The following is a 19,466-nucleotide window of genomic DNA, read 5'->3' on the forward strand; positions in this document are numbered from 1 at the left end:
ATTAGGGGATAGATCATGAAAATCAATCCCGTAATAATACATAATGCCGCGAACGAACAGGTGGAGGGGAAACCCTAGCCCACGGACAAAATGAGGGAGGAATACAACCCTCTCGTGGGGTTCCGGAGTAGGGACGATCTGTCCCGCCGTCGGGAGGCGGTGGCCGATTTTCTTGGCCAGGTACCCGGCCTCCCGAAGCTTTTTGATATCCTTCTCCCGGACAGTAGAGGCCATCCACTTGCCTCCTGCTCCGGATCCGGACATTTTTGGAAGGCCTTTGTGGGCGGAGAAGAGGAATGCTCGGGCGCTGGAGCTCGAGCGAAGGGGAATGGATCGGGAAGAGGAAAGCGTGGGTGCGAAAGGGAGTTCTTATCCCCTTATAAAGGCAGCAGCGCCTCCCCACTTGCCTGGTAGACTCGATTATTCCCCAAGCGCCGTGATTAATGGCGCGGTTGGGTTACCCACACCCGTATTGATGAGAATCCCGTGATAAGGGGACACGATCTCTGCTTCGACAAGACGTGCCGAGAAAACCGCCTCGCAACACGTGCAGTGGCAGGTTGAGAAAAAGGATTCGAATAATGACCGGGCCATGGCGTGATGTCACGTTATGAAATGTGTCGGCAGATTAGATTTGTGAAATATTATACTCTCTACGGTGGTATGTGGAATTTGTTTTGCAGAGCCGGACACGATCCTTGTGTTCAAAATCTTTTATGGAGTATTCGGAGGAGGAACCCGCCTTGCAATGCCGAAGACAATCTGCGCGCCGGACTCATCGTCATTGAAGCCTGGTTCAGGGGCTACTGAGGGAGTCCTGGATTAGGGGGTCCTCGGACAGCCGGACTATATACTTTGGCCGGACTGTTGGACTATGAAGATACAAGATTGAAGACTTCGTCCCGTGTCCGGGTGGGACTCTCCTTTGCGTGGAAGGCAAGCTTGGCAATTCGGATGTGTAGATCTCCTCCCTTGTAAACCGACTCTGTGTAACCCTAGCCCCCTCCGGTGTCTATATAAACCGGAGGGTTTAGTCCGTAGGACAACAACAATCATAATCATAGGCTAGCTTCTAGGGTTTAGCCTCTACGATCTCGTGGTAGATCAACTCTTGTAATACTCATATCATCAAGATCAATCAAGCACAAAGTAGGGTATTACCTCCATCGAGAGGGCCCGAACCTGGGTAAACATTGTGCCCCCCGCCTCATGTTACCATCCGCCTTAGACGCACAGTTTGGGACCCCCTACCCGAGATCCGCCGGTTTTGACACCGACAGTTATGACGTTCGGACACACCATTACGCTGTGGTGTTTCGGGTGGCGTGAGTTGCGAAACTATTCCGCATTGTTTCAAATGAAGACCAAACTCGTAACTCAAATATTCACCTCCACGATCAGATCGTAGAAACATTATTTTCTTGTTACGATGATTCTAAACTTCACTCTGAATTTCTTTGAACTTTTCAAATGTTTCAAACTTGTGTTTCATTAAGTAGATATAATTATATCTGCTTAAATCATCCGTGAAGGTAAAAAAATAATGATACCCGCCGCGAGCCTCAACACTCATCGGACCGCACACCTCAGTATGTATTATTTCCAATAAGTCAGCGGCTCGCTCCATTGTTCCGGAGAACGGAGTTTTAGTCATCTTGCCCATGAGGCATGGTTCGCAAGCATCAAGTGATTCATAATCAAGTGATTCCAAAAGCCCATCAGCATGGAGTTTCTTCATGCGCTTTACACCAATATGACCTAAACGGCAGTGCCACAAATAAGTTGCGCTATCATTATTAACTTTGCATCTTTTGGCATCAATATTATGTGTTTCACTGTGATCGAGATTCAGTAAACCATTTACATTGGATGTAAGACCATAGAAGGTTTTATTCATGTAAACAGAACAACAATTATTCTCTGACTTTCAATGAATAACTGTATCGCAATAAACATGATCCGATCATATTTATGCTCAACGCAAACACCAAATAACATTTATTTAGTTCCAATACTAATCACGAAGGTAAAGGGAGTGTGCGATGGTGATCTTATCAACCTTGGAATCACTTCCCACACACATCGTCACCTTGCCCTCAACTAGTCTCTGTTCATTTTGTAACTCCTGTTTCAAGTTACTAATCATAGCAACTGAACCAGTATCAAATACCCAGGGGCTAGTATGAATACTAGTAAAGTACACATCAATAACATGTATATCATATATACTTTTGATCACTTTGCCATCCTTCTTATCCGCCAAGTATTTGGGCCAGTTCCGCTTCCAGTGATTATTCCCTTTGCAGTAGAAGCACTCAGTTTCAGGCTTAGGTTTAGCTTTGGGATTCTTCACTTGAGTAGCAACTTGCTTGCCGTTCTTCTTGAAGTTCCCTTTCTTCTCCTTTGCCCTTTTCTTGAAACTAGTGGTTTTGTTTAACCATCAACACTTGATGTTCTTTCTTGATTTCTAACTTCGCCGATTTTAGCATCGCGAAGAGCTCGGGAATCGTTTTCGTCATCCCTTGCATATTATAGTTCATCACGAAGTTCCAGTAACTTGGTGATAGTGACTAGAGAACTCTGTCAATCACTATTTTATCTAGAAGATTAACTCCCACTTGATTCAAGAGATTGTAGTACTCAGACAGTCTGAGCACATGCTCACTGGTTGAACTATTCTCCTCCATCTTGTAGGCAAAGTACTTGTCAGAGGTCTCATACCTCTCGACTCGGGCATGAGTCTGAAATACCAATTTCAGCACTTGGAACATCTTATATGCTCTGTGGCGTTCAAAACGGTTTTGAAGTCCCGGTTCTAAGCCGTAAAGCATGGCGCACTAAACTATCAAGTAGTTATCATACCGAGCTTGCCAAACATTCATAACGTCTCAATCTGCTCCTGCAATAGGTCCGTCACCTAGCGGTGCATCAAGGACATAATTCTTCTTTGCAGCAATGAGGATAGTCCTCATATCATGGACCTAGTCCGCATCATTGCTACTATCATATTTCACCATAGTTTTTCTCTAGTAACATATAAAAAAAGTAAACGGGGAGCTACATCGCGAGCTATTGATCTAAAACATAGTTATGCAAATACTATCAGGACTAAGTTCATGATAAATTAAAGTTCAATTAATCATATTACTTAAGAACTCCCACTTAGATAGACATCCCTCTAATCATCTAAGTGATCACGTGATCCGTATCAACTAAACCATGTCCGATTATCACGTGAGATGGAGTAGTTTTCAATGGTGAACATCACTATGTTGATCATATCTACTATATGATTCGTGCTCGACCTTTCGGTTTCAGTGTTCCGAGGCCATATCTACATATGCTAGGCTCGTCAAGTTTAACCCGAGTATTCTACGTGTGCAAAACTGGCTTGCACCCATTGTATGTGAACGTAGAGCTTATCACACCCGATCATCACGTGGTGTCTCGGCACGACGAACTGTCGCAACGGTGCATACTCAGGGAGAGCACTTGTACCTTGAAATTTAGTGAGAGATCATCTTATAATGCTACCGACGTACTAAGCAAAATAAGATGCATAAAGGATAAACATCACATGCAATCAATATAAGTGATATGATATGGCCATCATCATCTTGTGCCTTTGATCTCCATCTCCAAAGCACCGTCATGATCACCATCGTCACCGGCTTGACACCTTGATCTCCATTGAAGCATCGTTGTCGCCTCGCCAACTATTGCTTCTACGACTATCGCTACCGCTTAGTGATAAAGTAAAGCAATTACATGGCGATTGCATTTCGTACAATAAAGCGACAACCATATGGCTCCTGCCAGTTGCTGATAACTATGACAAAACATGATCATCTCATACAACAATTTATATATCATCATGTCTTGACCATATCACATCACAGCATACCCTGCAAAAGCAAGTTTGACGTCCTCTACTTTGTTGTTGCAAATTTTACGTGGCTACTACGGGCTTTAGCAAGAACCGTTCTTACCTACGCATCAAAACCACAACGATTTTTCGTCAAGTGTGTTGTTTTAACCTTCAACAAGGACCGGGCGTAGTCACACTCGATTCAACTAAAGTTGGAGAAACAGACACCCACTAGCCACCTGTGTGCAAAGCACGGTGGTAGAACCAGTCTCATGAATGCGGTCATGTAATGTCGATCTGGGCCGCTTCATCCAACAATACCGCCGAATCAAAGTATGGCATGCTGGTAAGCAGTATGACTATTATCGCCCACAACTCTTTGTGTTCTACTCGTGCATATAACATCTACGCATAGACCTGGCTCGGATGCCACTATTGGGGAACGTATTATTTCAAAAAAATCCTACGATCATGCAAGATCTATCTAGGAGAAGCATAGCAACAAGCGGGGAGAGTGTGTCCACGTACCCTCGTAGACCGAAAGCGGAAGCGTTAAGTAACGCGGTTGATGTAGTCGAACGTCTTCGCGATCCAATCGATTAAGTACCGAACGCACGGCACCTCCGCGATCTGCACACGTTTCGCTCGGTGACGTCCCTCGAACTCTAGATCCAGCTGAGGCCGAGGGAGAGTTTCGTCAGCACGACGGCGTGGTGACGGTGATGATGAAGTTACCAACGCAGGGCTTCGCCTAAGCACTACGACAATATGACCGAGGTGAAAATCTATGGAGGGGGGCACTGCACACGGCTAAAATCAACTTGTGTGTCAATGGGGTGCCCCCTCCCCCGTATATAAAGGAGTGGAGGAGGGGGAGGGCCGGCCTCCTAGGGCACGCCCCAAGGGGGGTTCCTACTCCTACTAGGAGTAGGTTTCCCCCCTTTCCTAGTCCAACTAGGAGGGGGAAGGAAGGGAAGAGGGAGAGAAGGAAAGGGGGGGCGGGCCCCCTCCCCAATTCGGATTTGGCTTGGGGGGCGCGCCCCACCACTTGGCCGCCTCCTCCTCTCTTCCACCATGGCCCATGAAGGCCCATTAACTCCCCGGGGGTTCCGGTAACCCCCCGGTACTCCGGAAAATGCCCGAACTCATCCGAAACCATTCCGGTGTCCAAACATAACCTTCCAATATATCAATATTCATGTCTCGACCATTTCGAGACTCCTTGTCATGTCCGTGATCACATCCGGGACTCCGAACTACCTTCGGTACATCAAATCACATAACTCATAATACATATCGTCATCGAACGTTAAGCGTGCGGACCCTATGGGTTCGAGAACTATGTAGACATGACCGAGACACATCTCCGGTCAATAACCAATAGCGGAACCTGGATGCTCATATTGGCTCCTACATATTCTACGAAGATCTTTATCGGTCAAACCGCATAACAACATACGTTGTTCCCTTTGTCATCGGTATGTTACTTGCCCGAGATTCGATCGTCGGTATCATCATACCTAGTTCAATATCGTTACCGGCAAGTCTCTTTACTCGTTCCGTAATGCATCATCCCTTAACTAACTCATTAGTCACATTGCTTACAAGGCTTATAGTGATGTGCATTACCGAGAGGGCCCAGAGATACCTCTCCGGTACTCGGAGTGACAAATCCTAATCTCGATCTATGCCAACCCAACAAACACCTTAGGAGATCCCGTGAAGTAGGACCTGGGAAAACAAGCCAGTGATGAACGGAGGAGAGTAACTATACTGACCCACTCCATTGGAGATGCAATACTCTCGATACTGTATGGTAGGATGACTACTGTCTTAATGTGTTCCAAAGCTTATGTAAGCAAGATGCTATCCTACAGAGCAATCTTTGGAGGAACACACCTATGTGAGCCCGATTGCTAGTCACAGTCTATGAGATTGGGGTGATCTCTAGTAAACTCATGAATAGGCCAGGAGTGTGACTTATATGCTCCACCCGAGGGGTCAGCCTTTGGCAGCCTAGTACTAGTAAGACATGTGGTGAAACTTCTTTACGCCAAACTGATAATTCAAGGCATAGTCCATTGTTCAGTTGTGAAGGAGTGTAGCTGCTTGCTCTAGGTGAAGTTCAACCTTAACAGGTCTTCACTGAAACACTGGTATATCGAAACAGTAATTGGAACAGAGGACACAATGGGCCCTCGAGATCTGGTGGGGGATTGCTGAAATTTGGAATGGGCTTAAGGCCCATATAGCAATTTCTGAAAATCTCTAAGGGCCCATGTGGGTTTATTGGCACTAGGTGGAGGTGGGAAGTTTAGTCCCACCCCGGAAGTGGAAGAGGAGTTGGACCTCTTTATAAGGGATGTTCTTTCACATGCTATTGGAGCTTGAGAATAGAAGAGGCCCTCGCGCACTCCTCCTCCGCCGGCCGCCTCGCCACGCCTCATCACGACGCGCCGCGGGTTGCGGCATTGAGCCAAGCCGAGCTCACACCTACGCGCTTATTTTTGCCAGTCACTAACGGAGAGTTCTCTGACAGCTGGGCCATGATTTGAGACGTCGGATCGTGAGCTGTCACGGACTCGGACGTGGGTCGAGCCCACGTCTCTCCAGGCGGCTGCGCCTATATAAGTGTGCGGTGTCTCCTAACCCTAGCCGCCACGAACAGATCACATCTGCTCACGCGCACGCCCACCGTCGTTCCTTTGCTGCTGCTGCCGCCGGTGACTCCATCCCGTACGCCACGTACACGGTCGACGGGAGAGCAGGTCTCCGAAACCCCGCCCCTCCGGTTCCTGTATGGGAGAGGGGCGAATAGGTTTTTGGGAAGCGACCACGCGACTGCTTGCCTCCGATCCACTACTTCCTCTACGTCCGCGTCGCCTTCATCATCACCATGTCCACAGACGCCGAACGTGCCGCCGCCGAGAAGCTCGAGGCCGACAAGAAGGCCGCCGAGGACGCCTCTGCTGCCGCTACCGCCGCCGCTGCTTCTGCATGGCCTACTGGAGGGTATAACATGTTTATCCCGCTCCTGTTTACTTTCGTATTAGCAGTACTAGCAGTATGTGTAGATGTGTCTACTGTTTGCGTAGTACGTGCTTGCTTATATCAGTATCAGTATGTCGTTAATTTAGTCAATGCCATGCTAGTGATTTATCTATGGATTAAATTAGTTGAAAATTTGCCTATTTACTCAACACTTCCTCGCCCCTGCCACCACCATGCCGCCGCGCCGCCGTGAATCGTCTGGCTACCGCGGCGTCCGCGAGCGCCCCAGCAGCACCTACTACGCCGAGATCCGGTCCGGCGACATCCGGCTCGGCCTCGGCATGTTCGGGACCGCGCACGAGGCCGCCCACGCGTACGACGCGGCGTGGCGCCTAGAGAGGCCTCCGTCGCAGATGAACTTCCGCGACGTCTACATGCGCGAGCAGGCGCAGTCCGTCGCCCCTCCGCCTCGTCTTATCACGGACCAAGACCGTGCGGAGCACCGTCGGCGACAGCGCCGCCTCCTCGTCGCCGAGGAGGACGAGCGAGCCATGGCGGAGTGGCGCCGGCGCCACCCGGAGGACGTCGCGACGGAGCACACCTTCTGGGCGGAAAGGACGGCAAAGTGCCGCGCGGAGCGGTTGGACAGGCGTCGACAGAAGGCCCTGGCGATATCGCAGTGCGATATCGTTGAGGCAGGTGGGGTGTCGATCTTTGGGAATAATGATCCTCGTTGGGAGGACATGTGGATCGATACCTCGGACAACACCAGTCCGGATGAGGACGAGGACGACTCGAAGTAGGGTACCTTTTTCATCGTAGTATGTAGTTGCACTGTAGTTTTATCTATCTATGTATTGTTTATCGATCTATGCTATGAACTATGTAAAGTATCTATGTATCGTTTTTATTATCTATGAAATATGCATCATTTTATCGTTTTAAGAAATATGTATTGTTTGCGCGCGCTGTATTTTAGCGCGGCCTCTGGAGCGACGCGCGCGCTAAATTTTAGCGCGGCTACTGAAGCGAGCGCTGTCCGCCGCGTTTTTTCAGACAATGAACGCGCTGCAAAGTACTTTTTAGCGCGCCGCGTGTTCGGCGGCTGTTGGAGATGCTCTAATAATCCTTATACTCAACAACCATGGCTGCGTTTGCATATCACACGGTCTCTCAGCTGAGCTGCTGCCTAAACAAATCGGGGTTGATCGCTGGTGGGGAAGCCCGACGCGGATGCCTGATAATTGTGGCACCCTATTTGACCGGAAAGTTTCTAAGCTATTATGATATGGTTAGTAAGAGAATCTAAAAAAAATCGTATTGACGCCCACATGCACATTTGCGGTTCAATACGCCGACGACGGCAGATCAGGGAAGATCAGGGGTTCACCGGTGCACCGACTGAGAATAAGCACGTATCAACTGAACAGCACCAAGGATCTGACATACAAAAGCGACACAAAATGGAGAAGCAAGTCTGATACAAGCTCCGGGTTTTCCATTTGTTGAATAAAATGAACAAACACAATTGCTATACGGATCAATATCACACACCAAATCGCTACTCAGTTCCGTACTTTATTCAAGTTCGGATTCCATCAATTTCATGTTTCATCAACCACCAGGAGCAGAAGAGCAACAAGCAACCACAGGGGTGTCCCACACGTCAAGCTCGTAGGAATGAATATTCACTGGCAGGTAGGTCCCAGCGGAATCTGAACGGGTCGGCTACCGGCGCTGCTGCCGTCTCGCCTATAAATCCGGCCGCTCCGTTTGCACCTCCATCTCGCGCCGCGCCTCTCAGACTCTGCACCTGCCATTGCTCCCTGAGCAGCAGAGTATTCGATAAGACAAGGGAAGCAAGGCGGCCGAAGATGTCGACGTGCGCGGCGAGCCTGGCGCCGCTGCTGGGCACGGCGGCGGCGAACGCGACGGACTACCTGTGCAACCAGTTCGCCGACAACACCACGGCGATCGACTCCACGTACCTGCTCTTCTCCGCCTACCTGGTGTTCGCCATGCAGCTCGGCTTCGCCATGCTGTGCGCCGGGTCCGTCCGGGCCAAGAACACCATGAACATCATGCTCACCAACGTGCTCGACGCCGCCGCCGGCGCGCTCTTCTACTACCTCTTCGGCTTCGCCTTCGCCTTCGGTACGCCCTCCAACGGCTTCATCGGGAAGCACTTCTTCGGCCTCCGCGACGTTCCCCAGGTCGGCTTCGACTACAGCTTCTTCCTCTTCCAGTGGGCCTTCGCCATCGCCGCGGCCGGGATAACCTCCGGCTCCATCGCGGAGCGGACGCAGTTCGTGGCCTACCTCATCTACTCGGCCTTCCTCACCGGCTTCGTCTACCCCGTGGTGTCCCACTGGATCTGGTCCGCCGACGGCTGGGCCTCCGCCTCCCGGACGTCGGGGCCGTTGCTCTTCAACTCCGGCGTCATCGACTTCGCCGGGTCCGGGGTTGTGCACATGGTCGGCGGCGTGGCCGGGCTCTGGGGCGCGCTCATCGAGGGCCCCCGCATTGGGCGGTTCGACCACGCCGGGCGAGCGGTGGCGCTGCGCGGGCACAGCGCGTCGCTCGTCGTGCTGGGCACCTTCTTGCTGTGGTTTGGGTGGTACGGGTTTAACCCCGGCTCGTTCCTCACCATCCTCAAGTCCTACGGCCCGCCCGGCAGCATCCACGGGCAGTGGTCGGCGGTAGGGCGCGCGGCCGTGACGACCACCCTCGCCGGCAGCACGGCGGCGCTGACGACGCTGTTCGGGAAGCGGCTCCAGACGGGGCACTGGAACGTGCTGGACGTCTGCAACGGCCTCCTGGGCGGCTTCGCGGCGATCACCGCGGGGTGCTCCGTGGTGGACCCGTGGGCGGCGATCATCTGCGGGTTCGTGTCGGCGTGGGTGCTCATCGGGCTGAACAAGCTGGCCGCGAGGTTCAAGTTCGACGACCCGCTGGAGGCGGCGCAGCTACACGGCGGGTGCGGCGCGTGGGGCGTCATCTTCACGGCGCTGTTCGCGCGCAGGGAGTACGTGGAGCAGATCTACGGCGCGCCGGGGCGGCCGTACGGGCTGTTCATGGGCGGCGGGGGGCGGCTGCTGGGCGCGCACGTGGTGCTGATCCTGGTGATCGCGGCGTGGGTGAGCTGCACCATGGGCCCGCTGTTCCTGGCGCTCAACAAGCTGGGGCTGCTGCGCATCTCCGCCGAGGACGAGATGGCCGGCATGGACCAGACGCGGCACGGCGGCTTCGCGTACGCCTACACCGACGAGGACTCCAGCAGCAGGCCGGGCCGCGGCGCCGGAGGCAGCGTCGGAGGGTTCATGCTCAAGTCAGCGCAGACCTCGCAGGTCGCGGCCGACGCCACGTCCCCGAGCAGCTCGGTCTAGTGATTTATATATACTGTAATAACGGATACACATATTTCATACACACGCACAAATGACATGCGTGCAAGTGCAACGCCTCGGTATGTTTCCCCTTTTTGTGTTGGGTTGGGTCTCGAACTCCTCAACGTTTGATGCTACGTGAGTACTACTACGTGATTATATAAATAAGATCCACGGGAGGAAGTAGTCCCCTATTTTTTCTGTGTGTATAAGCTATGCGCGCGTGTGTGGAACGAAAGGACAATGAGAATGAGACATGCGAAGCTCGATGGTAGTGGCAAATCTCAACGTGGTTTCCCCTCAACAATGTGATGCCCGATGCTTCACTTTTGTGAAAGAAATGGAGTTCAGAAATTGTTGGGATCGACTATACGATCAGGTACCTGAATTTTTTTCATCCATCAATCACTTATCATAGGAACCCTAGATCTTAATCGAACGGCCCAAAACAAATCCTACTGCTCATCTTCAACCTCCCTCCTCTATTCTTCGTCCCGCAGCCCCCCAGCTTGCCCCGTCTTAACTGCCGGCCTCCACCACCCGCGGCCGGCGGGTGCTACCGCGCACCACCTCGTCGCCCCGCCCTCCCCTCAACCTCCCCCCACCGCGGTTGCTGGCCACCGCCCCGACCATCCCACTACTCCGACGATCCCCCGCACCCCACCCCTAAGATAGATAGTGGGACTCTCTTCTCCGACAAGGTCTGACGTGCAAGAAGGAAGGAAGGAAGAAGGTGACCGAAGCTAGAATTCTTTTCAGGTATATCAAAAATAGCAAAACCGAAAAATGTTAGAGTTGAAAGCTCAAACGAAGATTCTCTTTTGCCGCATAAGGGAATTCGTGTGTTGCTTATCTTTTTTTCTTTGAAACTTGGGTAACTTTGTCAGATTAAAGAACAATTACATCATCTACCTTTCTCGCAAATAAAAAGAAGAAGTTACATCATCCACCAGGCACTTTACAAGAGATGTCGGCGACTCCTCTAACTACAGAGATGTTGGTGTCGAGACCGCTAGCGGAGTTAGGGGCTATTTGGATTGTGACTATGTTTGCCTTATGTTGCCACATTATTTTTGCCACACTTGCCACACTTGCCTAACTTGAGTTGCTCAAATTATTAGCCACACTTTGGCTTGCCTAAGGGAATCTTGCCACACTTTTTTGTGTCTATAACATGTGGGGTTCATTGCTCATAAAAAAAATTCTTGTCTTAGGTGTGGCTAGAACCAAACACCCACGTAACTTGGTCAAACTTGCGTAAGGTGATGTGTGGCAATATGTGGCTGGAAACCAAACAACCCCTTAGTTTATGAGAGACAACATTTGCCTCTGTTACACAGTGAAGGAATGAAACCAAAGCATGTCCTGAAGAGAGGATGATACAATCTGCACCATGGTGGCCGCTCCCGAGGCTGTGAAGCCCCCCCCCCCCCCCCCTCCTGCATCGTGTTGATCACTTCCATGATCCATGTAGTCCGATTCCACAATCGGAAGTAGTCCATTCGTGAGTACATAGGCCTCTGCCATTGATGCATCGCCAACATGCTCAAGTCGTTGTTAGATAGAGCAATAAACCCCCCTTTGTCGTCTCGAAGAACATTTGCTTATGATGTTTTTAGTCTTGCTTATCATGTTTATCCCTAGCCATGAAAGTGGCTTAAAAAAGAGTATGACATGTGTTAGATTCCCCGCAAAAAAGGTGTTAGATTATCATGGTTCCGACGATGGATATGGTATGGAATTCTCCCTCCGTTACTCCATTGTACTCTACTGTTGAGTGGAAAACTTGGTACCATAGGGGTTGTTTGGTTCCTATTCACATCTTGCCACACTTTGCCACACCTCAAATTAGACAAGTTCCAAGTTAGGTGTGTGTTTGTCTGTTTGGTTCTAGCCACACCTAGGGCAAGTATTATTTGAGCTTTGCTACACCCACGTAGATTTACATGAGTTTACGTATCGACTAGGAAACAAAGCTGACTTGGCATAATTTAATTGGAAGAAAAAATGTCCCAGGCCCCACCCCATTAGATTCAAGGGGATTATTAGTTGAGTTGTAAGTTTTACGTAGGCTATTTGTAGGTATATCATTTTTGGATTATTTTATGAGCAATATGTCCCACATAACATTCACACAAAAAATGTAGCAAGATTCCCTAAAGCAAGCCAAAGTGTGGCTAAGAATCTCAAGTTAGACAAGTGTGACAAAAATAATGTGGCAAAGTTAGTCACAAACCAAACAGGCCCATGATGCCAGCTTTTGGGTTTCGACTCCACAAGTCCACACCACATCATGCACAATCTTTACGCCGTCCCTTGTTCGCTGCTATGCACTTTTCTTTATTTTGTGCTTACAGCAGAACTTGGATTGTGTAATCCTTCCTGTTCCTACATAGAATGGATCACTAAAACTAGATTATAATTCAGGAGTCTTGCTAATTGCCAGGAGATAACTGCACTTGTCAGTTCTCGCCGGCTACAGGCATTAGCCAACAGGAAAGGATCGAAGATTTTATCTGCTTTTGGATTGATCATATCATGGTGAAACATACGGTTCACAGTTTACATGGCGAAGCATCGCTGGAATGATTCTCTGGTCGAGTGTAAAGGAGCGCTTTTATTCCCCGTCTCGCGCTGTTGGTGCACTGCATTGTACCTTGCATGTTTGTTCTATAATCTGCACCATCCTTTTCGACATCCATTTCTTCTGTCTAGATCGCAACGGCAATGTTCGGTGCTCATTTCCCCATGTCCTCCTCCGATCCTGCCATTTGACACATTCTGAGCAGGAAGATATGGAAGCTACACGCATCTGCTAACTTGGGTCTTCTTTTCCCTTGAAAGAATCACCTTTTCACCAAGTTGTGGAGACATGATGAGAGGACGAGAATACCTCAATTTACGATAAATCAAATAAGAAAAGAGAACCCAGCTAAGCTAAGAAAGAGCAAAATCTATTATCGCAAAATATGTAGTCATACTGCTGCACAGAGCATATTGTTAGGGCCAGGGCGCCACAATTCTCATCCAAGTAAATAATGGCCTTTTCAGGCCAGTGATGTGCAACAGATTCCAACTTCCCGCATATATCTGTCATCCCAACTGGCTACTCCAGCAGCTAAATTAATGCTTCTTAATAGGTTCAAACTGCAGATTACATGAAACCGATAAAACCGTTTAAGAGAACTCCACAAAATGATTAAATATGGAATTACCTGCTGAAATACATGCATGGAAATGTATAGACAACTTCTGCCATTTGTTCTACACTCCATCTTTAGCTTCTATCGTCCTTTTGCTAGCTTCTAGAATAAGCTGGAGTAAGCTGCCCCCTACCCAGCTTATTCTAGAAGCCCAACCAATTTTTTTCTTTTAGAACCCTAGTAGTTAAGACTTGACTAGTAGGCTTCTAAAAAAATAAATTTGGTTGGGCGTCTGGAATAAGTTGGGTAGGGGGGCAGCTTATCCTGGAAGCCAAGAAAAGCCAGCAAAAGAACTGGCCAACAATGGCAGGAGACAGGAGCATTATGCACGGTGATGTTGGTTTTGAAAATCATCCAGCATAGATGTTTAAAATCCGCCCACAAACCAGAAACTTACTATGGCCGACTACTAATAATATCAACTTGACGAAAGTAAAAATGGTGGCAACCAGCAATTTGACTGAGTAAATAAACTTTTTGGATAAAAGAAAAACATGCATCTAACAAATTGGTACTAGTAAATAACAGTAGCAGTTACAGAACAATAGAGGCTTTAGGCTGTGATAATAAAGTTGATCAATAGGTGGTACAAGATATTTTGCTTCCCAGCCAATTGCAAGGTTCCACAAAGGGTAACAGTTCTGCATTTGATTGAACTGATTTTGCCAACTCATATTTTTTTATCTGGACTTCATAAGTTTGCATGAATATTTTACAAAGCTAACCTATCAGCAAAGGATAGTTCCAACTTCCAAGCATGGTCTTTGCTATTGCTGCATTAAAATGCATGCAGCAAAGTTGATTGCTTCCAGTAATTTAGCAACAATTTTATAGTTTGATTCAGTCATTTGTACTACTATATAAATGTATAAATCCAACATATCCTATCAAAACAAAACGGAGTTCTCATATATAATTAGAAAACACACAAGTGTATATTTTAACTAGACCCTCCAATTAACAGTAATATATCTTCAACACTTCACTTTTCCTATCCAAAATAATGCAACAGTGTTTCTCCTCATCTATTAGCCTTTCTAGATTGAAATGTATTTTGTTTAGCGTTAATATTTCTCAAGGATTGAGAATAATAGGGTTAACCAAACACATTTTTACAACTGTACCAAACTGGATTTTCATTTTCCTTTGCTTAGGATCTCGTCTTACTTGTGGAAGTAATTGCTCAATAAGTACTTTGTAAACTTTGAAGTCATTAAACTACATGCAAACAATTAGTTGGAAGGCTTACTGTTAGTTTTAGGAAAGGTACCCTAAATCTGAGGTGCAGCCCTGCAAGCAGACAGAGTTACCATTTTATTTCAATGATATATCTTCCTTTGCATTGCTCTAAATAAAAGAAAAAGATAGAACAGACAAAGTTGCTGAAGTAGTCATAGACATGACGGTAGCTGGAACCGAGAGAAAAGCAAATTTCACTTAAGCCATCGCAAACCAGACTAGTTGTGATCTTTTCCGTCTGCCATGTTTTGAAAAGTTTTGCCGATACACAATGAAACCATGCTTTGAGAACAGTCATATGTGATATACTCAGCATGCAATCACTTTTTTGCAGTATATTTCCAAAACCACCAATGCTTTAGAAAGGGTTAGGTGACTGATTATAAATGTGCGGCTTGCTTGAACAGTTGCACTAACCCAAACATTCTCATGAGATCCTATAGTCAATCCTGTTTTCACTAAATCAACTGAGTCATCATCCTAGAAAAGTTTGGAGAACAAGCAAATCGAACATCACAGTGTAGGTTATATGAAGTAAGATGATATGCATATTAATAAAGTGGCAAACCAAGAAAGAGGGGAAAATGAGTGAGTATTCTATCGAGGACAAGTTTCAACACCATAGAAGCGGTCAATTTTTGTTTGACATGTTACTATTGATAGATACTAGATGGGATGAAAATGGAGCTGAAACGGACAGAACTGGGTGCTGCCACATTTGTTTCCATATTTTTTTGCAGATGCGGAAACGAATACAGAAACCCCAAAAATGAATACGGAAAGAGATAACGAAAACAGACACAGAGTGAATACAGAGCGGACAGGGAAACAAAAGTGGGCGTGAGCGGAACTTAAAAACGCCATGAATCATAGAGAAATACACAGAAACAAATTTAATGAATTGTTAACATGGCTACAAAATAATATGATTATGTTAGCAACTTAGCATAGTATTGTAGTAGTACTGGACAATTGCGTATAGGATCTAGTTGAGTACGTGTGTGATATTAAAGTTGGGCCTAAATGATCGATTCTGCTCATCGTGTCATTGTGTGTTGTTTGGTGGTTGTGCTACAAAGCAGCTATAGGCCAATATTGAAAACAGAAAGTCCATATTCACGGAAACAGTAAGTTCCATTTCCACATCTGTTCCACCGGAAAACGCCATTCTGTTTTTGTTTCCATTTCCACATAAAAAATTCCATTTCCATTTCCGTTTTGCAAATTTCCATTTTCATATTTCCTGTCCGTTTCCATTTTTCCTCTGAAAAAACGGAAAGTTTTCGCTCCATTTTCATCCCTAACTAGGTAGTACGCTACCTTCCACCAGTCACAATGCAAAATGGCATATCAGATTGTCAGGCAATAGTCGCTAACCAATGGAAACACAGAACATCGATCTAATCAACGGAACAGCAGTGAAGACAAAAGATAGGGAAGCTACACGTGGGACTGAATGCGGGACTGCTAGCAGCACTACTGATTATTAAACCGACACCAATTAATAAGATTAACATAAATATATAAGGTCATTCATAATTTAAATAATCAATATGAATGACATGAAAATACATGCATACCTTATGCACCAAGTGCGCTATGAAATAGTAACGCATCAGTCCCTACAGAAGTACAGTACAGTACTGGCACAAGTACTACCTCTGGCATGGAGTAACTTGATAGTGGGGTTCGAGGGAACACCTTCATGCGTACATCCAACATAACTCCTAATCAGCCTAGGTCAAAAATTTCAATTTACCCCACTTCACTTACGGAATAGAAGTTTCCGACTTTCAAACTAAAACTATCAATCTATCCAAATCAATCCTCATGGGCTTTTCTTCTATTTAGGCTTCAGCCTGTAATGTCTACTTCTCATAATACTATACAGGCAGAACTCCTGTTGCGTCTATAAGAAATTAATCCAGGCACATTTCCATTGAGGCCACTAATTCCACAAGAGTGTTACAGATATCCTCTGATACAGGATGAGTATCGTCACCAGAGTAAAACATGTGTGTCTTGCGATCCACCTCGATCCAACTACAACCAGGCACTTTCTTGCCCATATCCTCCTGCATCAGCTTCCGTACCTTCATAACCTGTTCCCAGGATCCACCTTCACTGTATAAGTTTGCCAGCATCACAACATAATTAACATTGTTTGGATTCAACTGCAGTAATTTTCTTATAGCAAACTCAGCAAGCTCTAGCTGTCTGTGTATCCTACAGGCATTGAGAAGTGACCCCCAAATGACCTCATCTGGTTGGACTTTCATATCTTTGATAACATTCATTACATCTTCAAATCGTGCTGCTCGACCAAGAAGGTCAATGATGCACCCATAATGCTCAATCTCTGGCTCAATTCTCAGCTCATCGCACATGAGTTCAAAGTACATAAGCCCTTCATCGACAAATCCACCATGGGTGCACGCATTTAACAATCCCACAAATGTAACCTCATCCGGTTCAATTCCTGAGTCCCTCATCTCACCGAAGACAGCAATTGCACTCTTGCTGTGCCCATGTAGTGCAAGGCAATTAATCAGACAATTCCATGTGGTCAGACTCTTGTCGGAAAACTCATCAAACATCCACCTCGCCGCCTTCAAAGTCCCGCATTTGCCATACATATCAATCAACCCATTCACAACAGACGAGCCAAAACCAACACAGCTCCTCCACGCATAACCATGGATCACCTTACCGATTTTCAGCATCCCAAGGTGCCCACATGCAGACAGCAGACAAGCAACTGTGGTCCCATTCGGCCAGAACCCCTCTTCCACCATCCTGCTACAAATCCCCAGAGCCTCCAGAAACAACCCATTCTGCGTGCAGCCAGCGATCATCGCATTCCACGCAGCCACATCCCTCTCGGGCATCCGTTCAAACAGAACAATCGCGTCTCCGACCTTCCCGGCCCTTGTGTAGCCGGACAGTAGCGCGGTCCAGGAGACCACATTCCTCTCGGTCAAACCATCAAACAGCTTTCGTGCGTCCAGCATCAAGCCATACCTCGAGTACCCATCAAGCAGCGAAGTCCTTACAACATCATGCGCGTGGAACCCGCTCTTGTAGGCGTGGGAATGGATCGACCTAACCAGCTGGATGCCGACGACGCAGGCGGCGCGGAGGACCAGCGGGTAGACGAACTGGTTGGGCGCGGAGCGGCCGCGGCGGAGCATACGGAGGAAGAGGGCGAGGGCGTCCCGGGCGTACGCCTGCGCGGGGGACGCGGCGGCGTAGGCGGAGAGCATGGCGGAGTAGAGGAAGACATTGGGATAGGGCGTGGAGTCGAAGAGGCGGCGGGCGTAGGGGAGGCAGGAGAGGCGGAGGGATGCGAAACGGAGGAGGTGGAAGGTGGTGGGCTGCGTGGCGGCGCGGGCGGTGACGACGGAGTGGGCATGGAGCTGCTTCAGGTGAGCGAGGGTGGCGCAGCGGGAGAGAACGCCGACGAACTCGCTGTGGGAGAACGGAGGAGGTGCCGGAAGCATCGTCGCGGTGGCGCCGCGCGGGACTTCTTTTTTTTCGGTCTGTGCTGTGTGTGAGTTTTACACAGACAGGAGATGTGTTTCGCCTACGACGAGACCTCCTGTATGACGCCTATGGGCGTCAAACAGGCGAGGCTACGCCTGAAAGTCTGGGTATATGGGCCGGCCCACAGTGGCGCCAACGTTTTTCTGTCTCTTTAGTTTTTTATTAGTCCGTTTTTCTCCAAACAAAACTGACTGTTGTTTTGTATGGAGCTAAATATTTTAAAACCAATTGAAAAATTAGAGAAAGTATTTCAGAACTTTTTTGAGTATGTGTTTATATAAAAAGGTTCAGTGCATACATAAAATTTCACGGCATATTAAAAATGTTAAGTGCGTTTTTAGAAAATGCTCATTGTATAATTAAAAAGTTTAATCATATACTAAAAAATGTTCAATGTATAAAAAATAGTTCATCGTATATAAAAAAAAGTTTAGTGTATGCTTAAAAAATGTTCACCATATACTAAAAAAGTTCAGTGTGTACTAAAGAACAAATCTGAAATATAGAAAAAAGGAAAAGAAAAATAAACATGAAGAAAAAAGAAAGAATAATCACACATCAAAAAAACAAAGGAAAACTAACTTATAGTCATGAACGAAAATAGGCGTCTGATAGGCATCATCCAGTTGATAACCGTGAAAAATCAGCCGCCTTGTTAGCCCTATGATCTACGGGAATCAGACCGCTCAGGTTATTCACGTGGGATGCAGAAGCCTAGGCTTTCACACGTCACGTGGGCGCAGAGGACCATAAGGTTGTTTAAACGCGTCGTTGCTCGATGCACCCTTGAAGCATCTCCATGGACCGAGCCAGCTACTACTAAATCTGCTACGTGGTCAATGTAGAAAACCTTCCATTCCGTTCAAAAAGAAAACGGTGTAGCAAGCCATCCATGTTAACAAAAGCATATGCGATGGTAAAAAACTATAAAATCTGTGTAAATTAGAAGAGTGTGTTAGGCATCACCAGGATGATCCTAGGTGCTTGTTTGTGCAATTCCTTGCCCTTTGTTTTTGGAGGTTGTTGTCAGAAACATGTGAGGAACTGGTTTGTTTGCTAGTGCACACAAAGGGAAATAGTTCCTAGAGTATCGAGAAGATTCCTATAATCTTCTGAGAAGTTTACTATAAACTTCGATGAAAGTCTTCTGCGATGCAGAGAAGGTTAAAAGATTTTGAAGAGTTTGATTATGAGAAGATTGCGTGTCGGAGAAGGCATCTAAAAAGATTGCAAACG

General features: G+C 47.3%; 3 protein-coding genes across 3 annotated transcripts; 2 read left to right on the forward strand and 1 right to left on the reverse strand.

The window, feature by feature from the left end:
• Positions 1–7,092: 7,092 nt before the first annotated feature.
• On the forward strand, positions 7,093–7,662 carry LOC109745474 (uncharacterized). The gene has a single exon (XM_020304596.1). The coding sequence runs from the start codon at positions 7,093–7,095 to the stop codon at positions 7,660–7,662; it is 570 nt and encodes a 189-aa protein (XP_020160185.1).
• Positions 7,663–8,653: 991 nt separating this feature from the next.
• On the forward strand, positions 8,654–10,439 carry LOC109745476 (ammonium transporter 1 member 2). Its single transcript, XM_020304598.4, has one exon. The coding sequence runs from the start codon at positions 8,734–8,736 to the stop codon at positions 10,243–10,245; it is 1,512 nt and encodes a 503-aa protein (XP_020160187.1). The 5' UTR covers positions 8,654–8,733; the 3' UTR covers positions 10,246–10,439.
• A 2,034-nt stretch (positions 10,440–12,473) lies between these two features.
• LOC109745475 (pentatricopeptide repeat-containing protein At1g33350) lies at positions 12,474–18,898 on the reverse strand. The gene is made up of 2 exons (XM_020304597.4): positions 16,268–18,898; positions 12,474–13,095 (listed from the first exon to the last, which is right to left on the reverse strand). Exon 1 carries the CDS (start codon positions 18,185–18,187, stop codon positions 16,607–16,609), a length of 1,581 nt encoding a protein of 526 aa, XP_020160186.1. The 5' UTR covers positions 18,188–18,898; the 3' UTR covers positions 12,474–13,095; positions 16,268–16,606.
• Positions 18,899–19,466: the final 568 nt, after the last annotated feature.

This window comes from Aegilops tauschii, chromosome 6, assembly GCF_002575655.3.
Source record: "Aegilops tauschii subsp. strangulata cultivar AL8/78 chromosome 6, Aet v6.0, whole genome shotgun sequence".
Taxonomy (NCBI): domain Eukaryota; kingdom Viridiplantae; phylum Streptophyta; class Magnoliopsida; order Poales; family Poaceae; genus Aegilops; species Aegilops tauschii.

What these genes read in the sequence shown, in the direction of transcription:
- LOC109745475 (XM_020304597.4), bottom strand. Translation starts at nt 18,187, where the DNA reads ATGCTTCCGGCACCTCCTCCGTTCTCCCACAGCGAGTTCGTCGGCGTT.
- LOC109745476 (XM_020304598.4), top strand. Translation starts at nt 8,734, where the DNA reads ATGTCGACGTGCGCGGCGAGCCTGGCGCCGCTGCTGGGCACGGCGGCG.
- LOC109745474 (XM_020304596.1), top strand. Translation starts at nt 7,093, where the DNA reads ATGCCGCCGCGCCGCCGTGAATCGTCTGGCTACCGCGGCGTCCGCGAG.